At 35.7% G+C, this 15962-nt stretch overlaps 1 protein-coding gene across 4 annotated transcripts; it reads right to left on the bottom strand.

Annotated features, from left to right (window-relative positions):
* Positions 1-396: 396 nt before the first annotated feature.
* LOC117578195 (dual specificity protein phosphatase 3) lies at positions 397-14768 on the bottom strand. Of its 4 annotated transcripts, none has more exons than XM_034263513.2 (7): positions 14508-14767; positions 14060-14202; positions 5752-5808; positions 2836-3005; positions 2635-2763; positions 2131-2255; positions 397-2055 (listed from the first exon to the last, which is right to left on the bottom strand). In XM_034263513.2, the coding sequence occupies exons 2-7, from the start codon at positions 14075-14077 to the stop codon at positions 1850-1852; spliced, it is 705 nt and encodes a 234-aa protein (XP_034119404.1). In that variant the 5' UTR covers positions 14078-14202; positions 14508-14767; the 3' UTR covers positions 397-1849. The 4 variants fall into 4 exon arrangements, with proteins under 4 accessions (XP_034119404.1, XP_034119405.1, XP_034119406.1 ...); XM_034263514.2 differs by having other exon boundaries at positions 14060-14198; XM_034263515.2 differs by having other exon boundaries at positions 2131-2228; positions 14508-14766.
* Between the last annotated feature and the right edge of the window lie 1194 nt (positions 14769-15962).

Raw genomic sequence — 15962 nt, 5'->3', positions numbered from 1 at the left:
AATGAAATTTGTTTTACGTTTCTGTACAAATAACAGAAAATATTCTTTTAAAAAAAAGTAGTATAAAAACCGAAATATGTTTATATAGAATTTTTAATCCGAATCTAAAACAGGAAATAACAAAAAAAAGCTTTACAAAAGCTTGACAATATTAAATTTTAAGTTCAGTCAAAAAGAATGGAACCATTTTGAGGAACTTCCTGAATAATATTAGTTTTGCACGACATTAGCGATAATGGGAGCTATATCCCATATTCATTCATTTGCCAAGAAGATGAAAAGCAATTCTGTATTTCCTGACTGAAATTGATTATTATGTCTGCATAAGGCAAACGAAACAAACTTAATCATTAAGCTGCGGGTGCCAAACCATAATATAAAAAAGATCACAATAAATTTTCAATGTTTTATAGTTTTGTTTTTATTAATCACTTTTTAGAGACAATTTTTGGTTTTTAGTTAAGTTTTTTTTTTTTGTTGTTTTTTTTTTTTTTTTTTTTTTTTTTTTTTGTTTCTTGGTTTTTTGCTCATACATGTTCTAGAAAATATGAATTTGGTGTTTTGTTTTATTCTTATTTTTTTCTTTACTTTAATGTTTTGTTCGTTTGCCGATTGCATCTTATTGATGTTGTTGCTGCTTGTTTGTTTGTTGTTGATCTCTTTGTTTGTTGTGAAGTTAGCTTTGCTATTTCATTGTACAATAGTTGAATATACATGTAGTTGTATATATATGCATGTATATATAAGTACATATAATATATATATATAGGGGGTGTATATAACGCAGCTTGTATATACTTATCATCAATACACAGTTTTCTTCATATATATATATATATACTTTAATGTTTCTTTTTTTTTAATATATATTAGTTTATACATCTATGTAGATATAAGGTCAATATATAGTACATATATACCAATATATATGATATATAGTATATGTATATTAGCTTTTCTCTTGTGTTCTATACATTGTTTCATTGTGTGTTGTTCTTGTTGGTTTTGGTTTTTGGTTTTGTTCTTCAGCTCATCTTAAACACCTAAGTACATATACATATACATATGCATATGTATGTAGTATATAGTATGATCTTAACTATATAGATGTAAGCTTGGGTAGAAGAGATGAACCACAATTCGAAAGAGTTTTTTGGTTTTTGTTTTTTCGTTTTTTGCATACAAAAAAGTCATTTCATAGGAATACATATATAAAGACGTATGCATATATATGTATATGTATGTATGTATGTGTGTATACATTAATCATATGGTAAAATGTCAGCTCGATTACGTTTTTGTTTTTGTTGTAGTTATTGTTGTTGTTGGTGTAACGCCTAGGTCGCTATGTATCGCTGTGGAGTTTCTCTAGTGTAACTTGATTCCCACTAAATGGAAGTATGGCCGATTCTATATATAACTATACATATATATCTAGTTGCCATGATTATACAGTTGATCAGTTGAACAGTTTTGTTTTGTATTTTGAAATGTTTTCTTTATTATTTTCGGTTCTTTTTCAGAAGACCAAGTTACCTTTAAGTCGTTAGCTTTTTCATTATAAATAGTTTAGAACAACGCTTTTTTTGTGGTCTATATATGTGTGTGTGTGTGTGTGTGTGTGTGTGTGTGGGATATATATATATTTGTGTATGTGTGTGTGTCAACGTTTAATATCAAGACAAATCACGTATTCGTCGTATACGTTATATTTGTGTTTCTCTCTCGCTCTTATTCAGTACTATAGTGTGTGTGTATCTTTGGTTGTGTGTGTGTGGGTAGGGGGGGGGGAGTTTGTTAGTTTGTTTTTGAGTGGGAAAGGGGTAGGGGCAGGGGAGAGGGGGGTGGCTTAATAGGGATAAAGATTCTTGCGCTTCAGCTCCATATCGAGATCGGCGAGCTGCTGAAGGAAGCCATCGTTTGGTCGAATTTCACGGCGCATCCGAACCGTGCGTATCGCATCTACGGCGGACATTTTACGGCAAATCATCAGATACGCCAGGACGCAGGTGGCCGATCGCGACATGCCCACCAGGCAATGTACCAGCACTTTGCCTAAGAGAGAGACAGAGAGAGAGAGAGAGAAAGTTCATTATTGTGAAAAGACACTAGAGTAGTTCAGCTACTCACCGCCGCTGCTGATGGCGCTGTCGATGAACTTGGATGCCACATAGAAGTAACGGGAAATGTCTGTCGTGGGCGCATCGATCATGGGGAATCCCATATATCTAAAAAAGCAATCCTTATGTTGGCGTCTGTACACACAAACAATACAACAACCACCACCACAGCAACAACAACAGCAAATGACCCACACAGTGTGAAAGATAATGCATTGAATGTTTGTGTTTTTGTGAATGAAACATTATATACAAGGTGTGTGTGTGTGTGTGTGTGTGCAGATTTTGAAGAGAACGAAACGAAAAAAAGAAGAGGTGGAAAAATGTCATCAAAATTTTGTTAGCGATCGCCATCGAATCAAAAGTGCCAAAGAAAGAAATAATAATAATAATAATCAAAATAAATATGTGAGTTTAAGAAACTAAAGTTGAATCAATAATTAATGTGCGCCAAATGATGCCCCGCATTGATTATGATCATAAATTCAATTTCTTCTTCTTCTTCTTCACGCACCTAACGCTGGGCATATCCCGATAGTAACTGTGTCCAGTGTCCACTTGACCATAGCGACAACCTTCCGCCGCATTCAACACGTGCGTAATGCCCATCAGCCTCAAGTATGTTTTGTTTTTAGCCGCCGCACTTCAAAGAGAGAGAGAGAGAGAGAGAGTTAACTCTGAGTAAGACAGAGAGAGAAGGAGAAGGAGAACTTACGCATCGCCTATGTAAATGCCCGGATAGACTTCATCACAGTCAACATCGTGTATGGCGCACTCGGCGCGTCTCAGACCCGGCAAACTGCGGCAAGGAGCCATCGAATAGTGCAGCACACGTTGCAGCTGGCGTCCTGTGGTCTGTTCTGAGGTTTCCAGGCGGCTGGGCGACTGCAAAACGAAAAGTGTTTGTCACAATTAATACGAGTTCACACACTATATAATGTTTATAAACAAGCCACAAAATGTACAAATCTTTCTAAAATGCTCCATGCTCATAGCATATTTCCTTCCTAAAAGAAAGTCAAACTTTTTTACTTTTTACTCACTTTCTCAAATATTCGAATAATTTTATAGAATTTAGAATTCCAGTTATTGAAATAATTGTAGCGAAGCTTTATGCTTTCTGATTGCGAATTCACATTATTTTAAATAATTAAAGTGAATCTTCATATTTTGTTCTAAATTTATTATTCTTAAGGCTTTCAATTTATTGTCGAATACTTTTTTGAATTCAGGATTCAAGTTTTTTTTTAAATCATTGGAGTGTAACTTTATGTTTTTTTAATGTTATAAATGAATTATTCTTCACATTTTAAATTAATTGTCTAATATTTAAATACTTTTTCGAATTTAGAATTCAGTTTTTTTTTATTTAATATCTGGAGTGAAACTTTATGTTTTTGGAATAGGTTTCTTAATTAATTGTTCTTAATATTTTTAAATTATTTGCCCAATCCTCGAATACTTTTCCAAATTGAGAACACAATATTTTTTAAATAATTGAAATTAATCTTTATATTTTGTTGTATATTGTTTGAGAATGTTTCATTTAGTTTCGTTTACTTATAAAATAAAGTAAAGTTTTATGGAAATATTCTATAAATTGTATATATTGTAATTATTCCTCACGTTGTTTTCCTATCGCTAAGTTAATTTGTTTACATTGTATTTTTCTTCCCTTTAAACAAGTTAAGTTGCCTTCATTTTTTTCTATACTAGACTCTTAAAGAACTGAAAACAAATTTTTAATTTTTTGAAAACAAGAGCTACCTCAAAAGCAAACCGTTTTTTTTCAAACATCTTTGAATGCTTTAAGTAAAAATATTACATTAAAATTTCAAATGTTTGTTAAATTTGAAATTACTTCTAAAGTAAAGCGATTATCTTTACAAAATGTATATTGTCAACATAATTTGCATTCAATTTCCAAGCATTAGCAAAAAAAATGTTTTGAACACATTATCAGATATCAAGTTAAACAAGTGATAGTAAAACATATTTTTAAAGGTTTACTTTACAACACAAAGCATATTAAATTGAGAAATACAGATTCGATATCTTCTTCTTTAATCATAAACCTGGCAAGCAATCTATAAATATATTTTGATTACTAAACCAAACTGCGTTTGCTCCATGCCATTTAATTGCAATCGTCTCTAAGAACAATCAGTGTTAATCCTGAAGCAAATTCAAGGCATCAACAGAGGTTAGTAAGAACGCTTAATTCCACAAATCTCAACAAGAATTAAGAAAATTGCGCACTGACAATACATTTTAGTGGTGACCATGCAAAGCAACGTTTATGAGCTCATCACAATAATAATACACTTAAGACAACGACGACAAAGACAACAGAGGAAAATCCCAAAAGTAAAAAAAGAAATCAGCAAAAAAAAAAAAAAAAAGAAAATATGAAAGAAGGATGCTCTGCTCTGCTCTGCTCTGCTGCTGTGTTTGACAGCGAATATGGCATAATGTGACGCTTGTCACTTGAGCTGGCTTCTTGGAGCAGAGTCGAGAGTCGAGAGTCTATCTCTGTAGGCGATTTGTAAATGATTTCGCGTTGCGGATATGTAAATGTTGTTGTATGTTTTGGCAGTTGGCAATTATTTATGGGCATCAAGTTTGTGCCTAGGCGACAATTGAGCTTCAGTTTCAGTTTCAGCTTGCCAAAAGCTCGGCCAGCCAAAATTTATGGGCAAAGGCGAAGGTCGCCCCAAAATACAGACAAAACGCAAACAGTGAAACAGGGGGAGAGGCAGAGGGGGTAAGGGGGTAAGGGGGGATGCCCCTCGAGCCACGTCCTTGTTGGGGTTTTGTCAATTTCAGGGACAGTAGCCAAAGTCAATGGGAAAGTGAAACTGTATTTTCTGTTTTGCTTTCTTTTCCCTTTTCCCTTTTCGATTTTCATTTATTATTTTCGTTTTCGTTTTTTTTTTTTTTTGTTTGCTTGTGTTGTTTTCAGTTTAGTTTTGCTTATCGGTTGTCTGCTTTGTCATAACATATTCAAATAAAATCAGCGACAGCGAGGCGTCGCAAGGAGGAAGGAGAAGAGAGAGAGAGAGAGAGACGAAAGAACTGAAAAGAGACGAACGAAGCGAAGCGAAAACTTTTGCTTTTTGTCGCGGCATTCGACCCTGAGAAGCCAAAAAGAAATCGCAAACATCATCGCAGGCAAAAGTTCTTTCACTTTTCTGACTTCTGATTTTGATCTATTGTGACTGATCTGATGGGCATTATACACTATATGTATATACTGTGTATGTTTGTGTGTCGAAACACACGACAACTTATCGCTATATATACATTGTATATGCACATACATAAACATTTGCATATTTCTTGTCTCGAATTAAATTCGTGTTTGCCTGACGACGACGATTTATTGGCACATCTATGGAGATTGCCTTGACGGCATGAATTTGCTGTTTACATTTAAGCATTAATTTTAGCTGATTTTAGTGGAAGCCTTAGCTAATATGAACAATTCGATTTGCTTGGTTAATAAGCTGCATTTTACGATTCATTAAATATTATTTAATGCATTCGAATAACACGAGAATGGGGCACATGCATTGCATCGATAGAACGATAACGATAACCATAACGATAACGATGACGATCTCTGACAAACCTGATAATAGTGCGGACTATATCTATCGCCAATGCTGCTGCTGTATCTGTCGACTAGCTGCAAAAAGTGATGAATAATAATAAAATCGTAAAACAAATGCAAAAATAGTTCACCATAATAATAATGATAAATAATGTAAATAATCATACAAATTAAATAGAGACACCGAACATTATACGCATTATAAAATAGTTCACAATAGTAATAGAAATTTGAAAATAAACTGTTTAATTGTGCAATATAAATAATTCAAAAAAAAAAAAAAACCAAATCAAAATATGGTTTTATTATAGTATAAGATGTTCGAAAAACTTCAAAAGAAATTGAAATTAATGTGTTAGCTGTAGTCGAGTGTACTCGACTGTGAGATACCCGCTATCCGTTTTCAATGAAAGCAAAACGTTGTGATATTTTTCGTAAAATATACCAAATACGAAAAAATATACCGAAAAGTATTGAAAAATACCGAAGACTATATTTGGTAAATTGATATATTTCATTCACACTTTCATAGAGTACAAAATATAACTGATTGTTAACCAAAAATACTGAAGACTATATTTGGTATAACGATATACTATCCCATTCGAAAATATACTGTAGAGTACAAAATATACCATACTGCTAACCAAATCAAAGGTGTTTTACCATACAAAATTACTTTTATAAGTAGTCATAAATTTAATAGATATTATTGTATGTAAAAATATAAGAATTAAAAAAAATTTATTGAAATAATAATACGAGAATTATTTATGCATTGTAATATTTGCAATTTCTGATGCCTCATTTAAATGTAAATATCCTGAATATGCGACTCGAAATCATTTTGCAAAACGTATTTTGAAAAGTGCAAATCGAGTTAAAGAAATGAAAAATAAGAGCAAGAGAGTGCAACAACTAATTAAGCGTCATTCAAAGAGCTAATTGATGACACTCCGGGCTAAAATCCTGTGTAATCGTATCAAGTTGAAATCACTTGACTATAAATAGAAATCAGTGTCGTCGCGTTTGAATTAAAAAAAAAACGTGAAGAGCATTGTGTCTGAGCAGTTCCCCTAGGCAACAGCGGGTCGCCAGCCCAGCCCGAGGCGGCTAAGTAGAACTTTAGTAATTGCCTGTGATATATGTACGCATACATGAGTTTATACATAAAAATGTTAAATGTATATTTAGCGACAATTTCGATTATTTATTTCTATTTCTGCGTATACGTAATATAATATTTAAAATCTCTTTGAGGCCATTTTGCAGGTGGGTTGGCGACTAACACACACCCACACAGTGACGAGGTGGGAAGGGGAAAAGCGGGGGTGGGGGGGGTTGTCGGGTAACAAAGTTGCCTTCAGGTGCAAGCGAAAAGGCGTTGGCGTTGGCCATTTGATGTTGTGTGTTGTGTGTTGCCTCATGGCTGATGTTGTTGACGTTAGTGGTTTTTGGCCACTGTCGACGCCTTGACCTTGTTCCGCTACACACAGATCTACACTACACCAATACATATATGTACATATGTACATATATACGTACTTTTAGTTGTTTAGTGTGTGCATCTAAAAATACACAGTGGCACATGCATTAAATGCTGTGAAAAGCACGCTGCAAACCGAAAATCGCTCGCACATCGCCGCCCCAAACTTTCGACACATTCCTTTTGACGTTGGAAATTATTCGAGATCGCGGCAAAATAAATTGGAAAACTGTACGAACAACTGAAAACATGATGGCAAACCAGAAACTAGAAACCAGAAGAAAACAAAAGCTCAACCGATGAGTCAGTCAGTTGGGATGTTTTGCCTCTAATTTTGCCCGCATGCCAAAGCAATTAGCTCTGGAAGACAACAAAGAATCGTATATAATATGTGTGTGTGTGTGTGTGTGTTTTTGACTTGGATTAAATGCTAAATCAGTTGAACTTAATCATCGACATTACGCTCTATCTATTTCTGTGTATATCGCCACACATACACCACACAATTCATTGGCACGACATTTTCATTTGCCTCGAGGCAAGGTGTTTTTCTCTCCCTCACTCTTTCTCTGCCTTTTAATAGACATCCACAGTGCCAAGAACTGCGTCTGACGATCGCATTGTTGCATCCACTGTTTATTAGTCAGAGTCAGATACACTCATTGGCGCTTTCAGTGTGTCCAACTGACACCATTTTCATTTCGATTTCGATTTCCATTTCCATTTCTATTTCCCCCTTCACACACAGAGAGAGAGACAATTTCAATTGAATTGAATTCAATTCCATTGCAGAGCTCAACACTTCCTGCACATGAAAACGATACCAAAATCGAAACTGCAACTGAAACTGAAACTGAAACACAAACTGCAAAAACTATGTCAACCCAGCTCAGCTCAGCTAAGCTATAGGCCAGGTCAAGCATTGACCACTCAACAAACAGCCAGCCAGCCAGCTAGCTAGATAAATGCAGCTTGTGTTTCAAACTGTTGCCCGTGCCCTTTGGAAGTCATCCAAACGAGCTGACAATGTGCCGCAGACGTGTCACGTTTGTGCAACCTGCCACACACACACACACACAGACACATACCCTGAGTACTTGCCCCCAACAGACACTAACTAACGACCTCCGTCTATCTGGTTTTGTGTGATAAATACGTGAACTAAATCATTCACATTCTTTGTTAACTAGCTCATTCAAATTACAATCAAATTATTAGTAATTAAGAGAAAGAAAATCAACCACAAGTTGTTCAACTTATTTATCAGATTATTAAAATAAATTAAATTTATATTTAGCCAAGCACATATTTTAAGCAAAGTAGTTCATCAGATTAACGTGGATTTATTCCAAACGAGCTGCGAGAATTCCACATAACTGAAAACATATTTTCTAAGACTGAACTACTTTTTAATTAAGTAAATTTACTTTAGGCAAAGATGTTATAAAATAACACTTAGGATGAATTATTTATAATTGCAGCTTTGCAAAACTACTTAACTAGTTACTACTTGATATTGTGTGATCAGAATTTCGAAGCTTTGCTATTGATAATTCATATGTGAGCTGCTTACACTGAGTGCAATATAAGCGAAACAGTGCGGTATAATTTATAAAATGTGAGGAATGGATATACCGAAAAAATACTAAACTATATCATAGCATATATTTGGTATATTCACATACTACTATTACATTTGCAGCTTTGCAAACAAAGTTCACTATTTAGGGAATTAATATACCGAAAAAATACTAAACCCCCCAAGGACTATATCTGGTATATCGATATACTCGAATTAGCTCTGCCATACAACATTCATATGTGAGATTCTGCATCAGAGAGCATTATAAGCAAAACAGTGCAGTAAAATTCCTACATTGCTGGGAATTAGTATACCTAAAATATACTAAAATATTCCAAAGACCATATTTGGTATATCGATGTACACGAATCAGCTTTGCTATAGATAATTCATATGTGAAACAGTGTGGTATATTAATATACCAAAAAAAAAATACTAAACTATAAACAACTGGAAAAATATGCACTATAAGCAAAGCAGTGCGGGATAATTCTTAAACTTTTGAAATGAATATACCAATAAAATACTAAACTATACCAAATAATATATTTGGTATATTAATATACTATTAAATTACAATTACTTACAATTACAGCTTTGCAAATTACTTCACTAATTACTGATCAGTTGTCTGATCAGAATTTCGAATTAGCTTTTCTATTGATAATTCATTTGCGAGCTGCTGGAACAAAGTGCATTATAGCATTAGCAATCGATTTGAACTCATTAAACAAAAATACGCAATAGGCAGTCAAGTGAGCTGCCAAAGCGAAGCAAATATTTTGAGATACTCGTAGTAATGTGGAACCAATAAATTATGAAATCAGTTCGTTGCCACTCAAAAGCACTCACTTAATACATAAGTGAGAACACACACACTCACACATACACATGGAATGTGAATATGAATATTACGTATACGCTTTTATTGTTTATTGGCCTTGTATATTGAGAACAACAACAACATCATCGAGACAACAACGACGAGATATTCACAGAAAAACGCAAATAGGAAAATACTGAAAAACGATTATCAAAAATGCTTAACAAGTGTGAAAAATTTGCGAGGCATGCTGAAAATTATAGATACAACAAAATATCTGTGTACAATTGAAATATTTTGTGCTGTAGTCTATGGCAAAAGGCGATAAACAAAAGCGTTTTCCTATCGATAAAATCCGCCTAAGGATAGATACGTAAACGGGAGAAAGGTTAAACTGCAGGTTGCAGAATACCCTGTAAGAAAAAAAGATCATAGATTGCTGTCTAAGTCTGTCGACTGACTGATGAATTAGAATATATTACAACTCACATATTTGCATTGTCTCTAAGGCGAATCGGGCTATCAAATTCCCTACAAGACTTCCTACACATGAAGAAAACTCTCCTGACTCTATCGCAATGGACTTCTTTACCCCACTTATGTTTATGGTGCATACCCTGTAGAAATAATAAAAAAAAAAAAAAAAGACAACCAAAATGCATTGACATGCAAGCAGCCTGCAGACAATTGTATTGATTTAACAGTCTGCCAAAAACACAAAAACGAAACAAAATAAAAAAGCAACAAGAAACAGGAAAAGTAAATAAAGTAGACAAAACAAAAATTATTAAAGAATTTTGACTGTGACAGAGATTGTTAATGCGCTTCGGCATCACGTGCTGAAACGAATCCACCACAAAATAAATGTATATACATATATTTTTCATTCGTATTCGTATTCGTATTCGTATTTGTATTTGTATTGAATGACTGACTCAAAAGGAAAAGCCAAACAGCAATAAATAAAATGAGACTAAATGAAAATTGCGCAAATTAAATGCGCAGTAGTTTTTAATTTGCCATTTAAGGTGTGCACTTTGGCAGTGACTGTAACAACAACAACAACCACAACAACAACTACAAAACACATCATCACAGACAAGTCTCATTTAGTTTGTGTTAACAATATACAATATATATGCAGTCAATGCAAATGATCATTCAAGGTTGGCTATAGGGCGCCCGAAATGGGGCGCGCTTCAAACGGACAATGTTTCAAACAAACACGAGCGAGTATTCAAATCGCTAGCGATGAGCACGTGATGCGATCGTTAACGAAAAGCTCCAAAGTCGTGACTAACTCTATAAATATTGGTTAGACGCGTCGTAGTCACGACTGACGCTATACCCTGTAATTGAAACTGAGGAGTATGCTATTTAAATTGCATGATTTTTAAATGATGAACGTATTTTTGAACACATCAAAAGGGAATTTTCTTGAAAGTGTCGGCGGGTGGAAGAGAAATATGAAATAGAAACATACACAAATATGATAACTGTGGATCAGCTATAGTCTTAAATATTCTTTGAAATTGCCACAAATAGTAATACTCATCGAGTAAAAACAAACTTGAGATACCCAAAATATTTTTAATAAAAGCAAATCAGTGCAGTATTACTTTTAAAATATACGGAATTAATTATTATTACATTTCAAATATACCATAGAGTATTATTAAAAATGATATTTGGAATATGGATATACTATTACATTTCAAATATACCATAGAGTTATCATACCAAAAAGTACTAAAATATACAAAAAATTGTATTTGGTATATGGATTACTATTACATATCAAATATACCAATAAATAAAGAGTATTAATATACCAAATATATTAAGATATACCAAAGACTATATATAGTATACGGCTATACAACGTATAAGTATTTCAAATGTACCGTAGAGTACAAAATATAACCGATTCCCTATAGATAGCAGTATGAGACAAATCGAAAATTATTTTCTGATCGACTGCTATACATCCTGTAAATATTTAATATTGAATACAATAAACTATTTATGTTTAGCAGAAATAAGCCATAAACAAGATGATATATATATTTTTGAATAGTTGAATAGCATTTAAATTGATATTAGAATAAATTGAGTTAATCATTGCCAATGAGCATGCTCGATAGGCAGCACTTCAGTCCCAAGTAATACATTACATTTTTGGTGATAATTGTTATTTGAGTTGTTAAACAATGGAACTGCAACAACAATAGCTACATCAAATTCTCTTTTAAGTGGCCGCTCAGGTAGTTTGTCGTTTTGTTGTTGTTGCTTTTGCTGCCTTTCGCTTTTGCTCAATGAGGCGCAACAGCTGCCAATCGACGACGACAACGACGACGAGTGTTTGTTGTCTATAGACACACACGCCCACACGCCTTTACGCCCACTCACACATTGAGAGGGAATGTTCGCATAATTGTTAAGTGTGCTCGCCGTTCTATATATAGGCCATATATAGGCAATATATGGGCCATATATAGGCCAGACCATATATCGGAGATGTACAACGCTCTATCGATCGTTCAATTAGCGCCAACAATAACAACAACAACAACAGCAACTACTATAAATGACAGCCAGCACTGACATTGACATTTTAGCTAAGCTATTGGGCTTTGTGTTTCATTATTTTCGCTGTATGTGTGTGTGTGTGTGTGTGTTGGTTTTTCTCTGCCTTCTTTTTTTTTGTTTTTGTTTTACAATTTTGTAATGCACATTACACGGAAGCTAGCGAGCTTGGCTGCCTGTCCAATTAAATGCACGCCCCTGGGGGCGCTTGGTTCACTTCAGTGGTTACGCCACTCCCACTCCCACTTCCCCCTCCCCTCCCCCTTGCGACTACTCCACAACACTCCACTCTGCACACCTTGCCACCAAAAGTGGCAGAGCTCACACCCCACCGAAACAAAAAAAAATTAAATAAAATAAACAAAATTTGAAAGCAATCGCTGTGACATTGACTCAGCAATTTAATTAATTTTGCATTCAACTGAGTTGCTCCCTCTCCCTCTCCCTCTCCCACATCCCCAAAACTCAAGTTCAATAGATGCGAGATTAGCCTTGAGGCGAAAATGGGAAAATGGGGTGTGCAAGCCCTTTTCCGCGAAATAAAACAACAAAAAAAAAAAAACAAATTACGTTTATAATTAAGTTAATTGGCCCACGCGACGTATGAGTAATCTGCTTAAGTTTAGCCCCAAAAGCCTATTACATTTATCCATTTTAGGGTCAGGCGACAACTGCAATACTTGTAATGCAGTCCTCCATCCATCCATCCCCATGGCACCCTTGCTTTGGCCAAATTGAGCTGTAATTGTGGCACAGCCCACGTTGGGCGCCAAGCAAATTCAATGCGCAAAAGTGGGACACACGAACAAAATTGGAGTATTATTACATTAGCCAGCGTTGTGAAGTACTCGGCTATATTTAGGTAACCGCAGAATAATGAAAGGCAGATGTTATGCTTTTGCCTTTTCGATTACCGCATAGTCATATCAATTCACTCCCTCCGCTTCAGGCCTGCACATAATGATGTTGTCTTCGGTCTTATGGAAGCGAAACTTTTGCTGATTACAGCAAAAGGTAGCACATCCCCACCGTACGTTGGGCGCCAAAATGCTAAGGATGCCGTTAAATGCAGAGCTATCGCATAATAATGACGAGTTATTAATAGCAACGAAATAAACTTGAAGCTTTTGGAAGCTTCAAATTTGGGTTTTTTCCTTTTTTTTCTTGGGCGGCAATGCAATGAAATTGTTTTGCATTAACTGTGCACAACAACAGAACAGACAAATGTCGTATTGTTGTTCTTGGATACGACCTATATGGGCACGTGTGTGTGAGTGTCTAAGTACGTATGTGTGTGTGTGTGTGTGTGTGCCAGCCAACATTGTGCAAAAGGCACTTGAACTTTGCTTTGGCCACAGAGAGCATTTGCATTTACGAGCAAAGGCCTTGTGTGGATGCATGGATGGTGGGTGACGGTGACGGTGACGGAGAAGGGGGAGAGACGGGGGATAACGGAGATGTATTAGGGGTAGTGCAGGGTTGCAGGTTGAGTGGTTTGGCTTGGGTGTGTGCCAAGGCTTCTCAGCTGCAGCTCGAAAATGGCACACACACACACAGACACAAATACAGGTAAAGTGGCATTGCAACCAAACCAAACCAAACCAAAAAAAAAAAAAAACAAACAAAACACACTCACACACACACACACGGAGCCTCAAATTAGGTCAGTCTCAAGCGCGCACATGCATTCAAGGTCACGTTAGCTGGCGCTATCACCAGCCTCAGCCACAGCCACAGTCACAGCAGCTGCATCTTATCATCAGCTGTGGCCCAAAACCAAAAGTACGACAAAAAAAAAGTGTGACCAGCGCAAGGCGAGTCCTTGAAGCAATCAGTTGTTGACACTCACCGCATATCTCCATGACATCTTTGTAAATTTGTGTGCTTTGCTTCCTTCTTCTTAAACTTCCTCAGCTGCTCCTTCTACTTCTGCTTCTTCTTCTGCCGCTGCTCCTGGCGTTCGTTGCTCCCGTAACGCGTTGCTGTGGCTACCTTTGTGTTTGTTTTGTGTTCAGGGTGTTGAGTAAATATAAATAATAGATGAATTACAGCGACAAGAACAAACGACAACAAAAACAAGAACAACAACAACAACAGCGCAGCAACAGTAACAGTAAGAGCAACAGCAACAGCAACAAATGCAACAGCAGCGTTGCACTTGCTTTGCTTTGCTTCCTTTTTTTTTGTTTGTTTTGTGAGGATGACAACAAATCTATTCAAGCTTTTTTTGCACACACTTTGAAAACAACGAAAAAAAAAAAGGTTTGATAGCTGAGCCTTCGCCTTCCCACACGCACCTTTTGCAATAAACCACGATTAGTTTGATACGCTTTGCGCTGCCTTTTTAATTTCTCTTTGAATAATAAGAACTACTTTTATTATGATTTTGATTTCGATTTTGATTTCTATTTATTTATTTATCTATTTTTTTTTTTTTTTTGTGGTATTTCGTTTGTTGTTGGTTGGTTAGAAAATCTTTATTTTCTTTTTGATTTTGCAGCGTGCCAGGTCTCTCGGTTTTGCGTTCTGGCGACGTACTTTTTGCGACTGATTTGCAAAGCGGCTTTTGCTTTGGGGTTGGTTTTTGTAGGCGTCCGAAAGCTCTGCAATCGGTTCGGGCCACCTCCGGTGCGTCGGTGACGTACGCCGAAAAGCTTTTCCCGCTCAGCTTTGATTTCGCTTTGCTGTTTGCCGTTGCCGTTTGCCTTTTGCTGCCATCGCCGTCGCCGTCGCCGTCGCTAGCGCTGCACGTGGTGACGCGCTTTACGGCTCCCTAGACTAACACACCCACTCACCTACACAGACACAGACACACACAGACACATAGAGACAGACAGCGACAAACACATGCAGGGAACCTCGTGCATTTACGCATATGTAAATATTTTTGTGCGCGTTTATTTATTTACTCACGACCAAAACGAAGAGAGCGAAACTGGCAAGGGAGAGCGCCAAACCGCCAAAGGGAGAGTAAGCGAAATGGCAAGCTGTTGACACTGAGCACTAACACTAGCAATAATAACAACAAGAACAACTGTGTGTTGGAAGAGCAAAGCTTTAAGCTGTCGTAGGTTAAGCTAAAAGTTCCGCCATCGAATTTCAAGATCATCCCACATGTGATTCATATTTGAAAGCTTTAGCGAGCACACAATTTGCACTTACTCGTATTGAGAGCATTTATTAATATCCGAATATCTGTTGAATTATTTGTTATGTGTATCAATTAATTACTGCACAATGCGAAAATAGAATTGCGAGCGGAATAGAGAAACGAACGAATGCTTGTGGCACTGTCTAAATTGAAACATTTCAGTCAAATGATTCACTTCACATTTCAATCTCTTGTAATCCTTGAATATATTCAAGGGCTTCCGCTATGTTCTATGTTCTTCATTTGCTACCGCTTCCAAAATAGAATCGAGAGGGCGTGGAATCGTATGGAACGCTAACGCATCTCTTTAATCCCGAAACCAAATGATTAATTTAGAAATTCAACAAAAGAATAAAGATTTATTTTACTTTAGCAAAACATCATCTACCTATACATACATACCATATGTATGAATCTATCAGAGTTCAGAAAATTTTTAAATGTTTTTTGTACATAACTTATTTATTAAAAGTTTATTATTTATTTATTATTATTGTTTAATTTAAACAGTTCCAGTAATTTATAAAGGCAATTCAAAATGTTGATTCTAAGTATTAAATCATAAAGTGCGTGTTTGTCTTTTAAAGTTTGTTTTAAAGTA

The sequence above is a fragment of the Drosophila albomicans genome, chromosome X, assembly GCF_009650485.2.
Source record: "Drosophila albomicans strain 15112-1751.03 chromosome X, ASM965048v2, whole genome shotgun sequence".
NCBI classification, from domain to species: domain Eukaryota; kingdom Metazoa; phylum Arthropoda; class Insecta; order Diptera; family Drosophilidae; genus Drosophila; species Drosophila albomicans.
The sequence above is the reverse complement of the archived record's forward strand: the minus strand, read 5'-3'. Positions and strand labels throughout refer to the sequence as shown.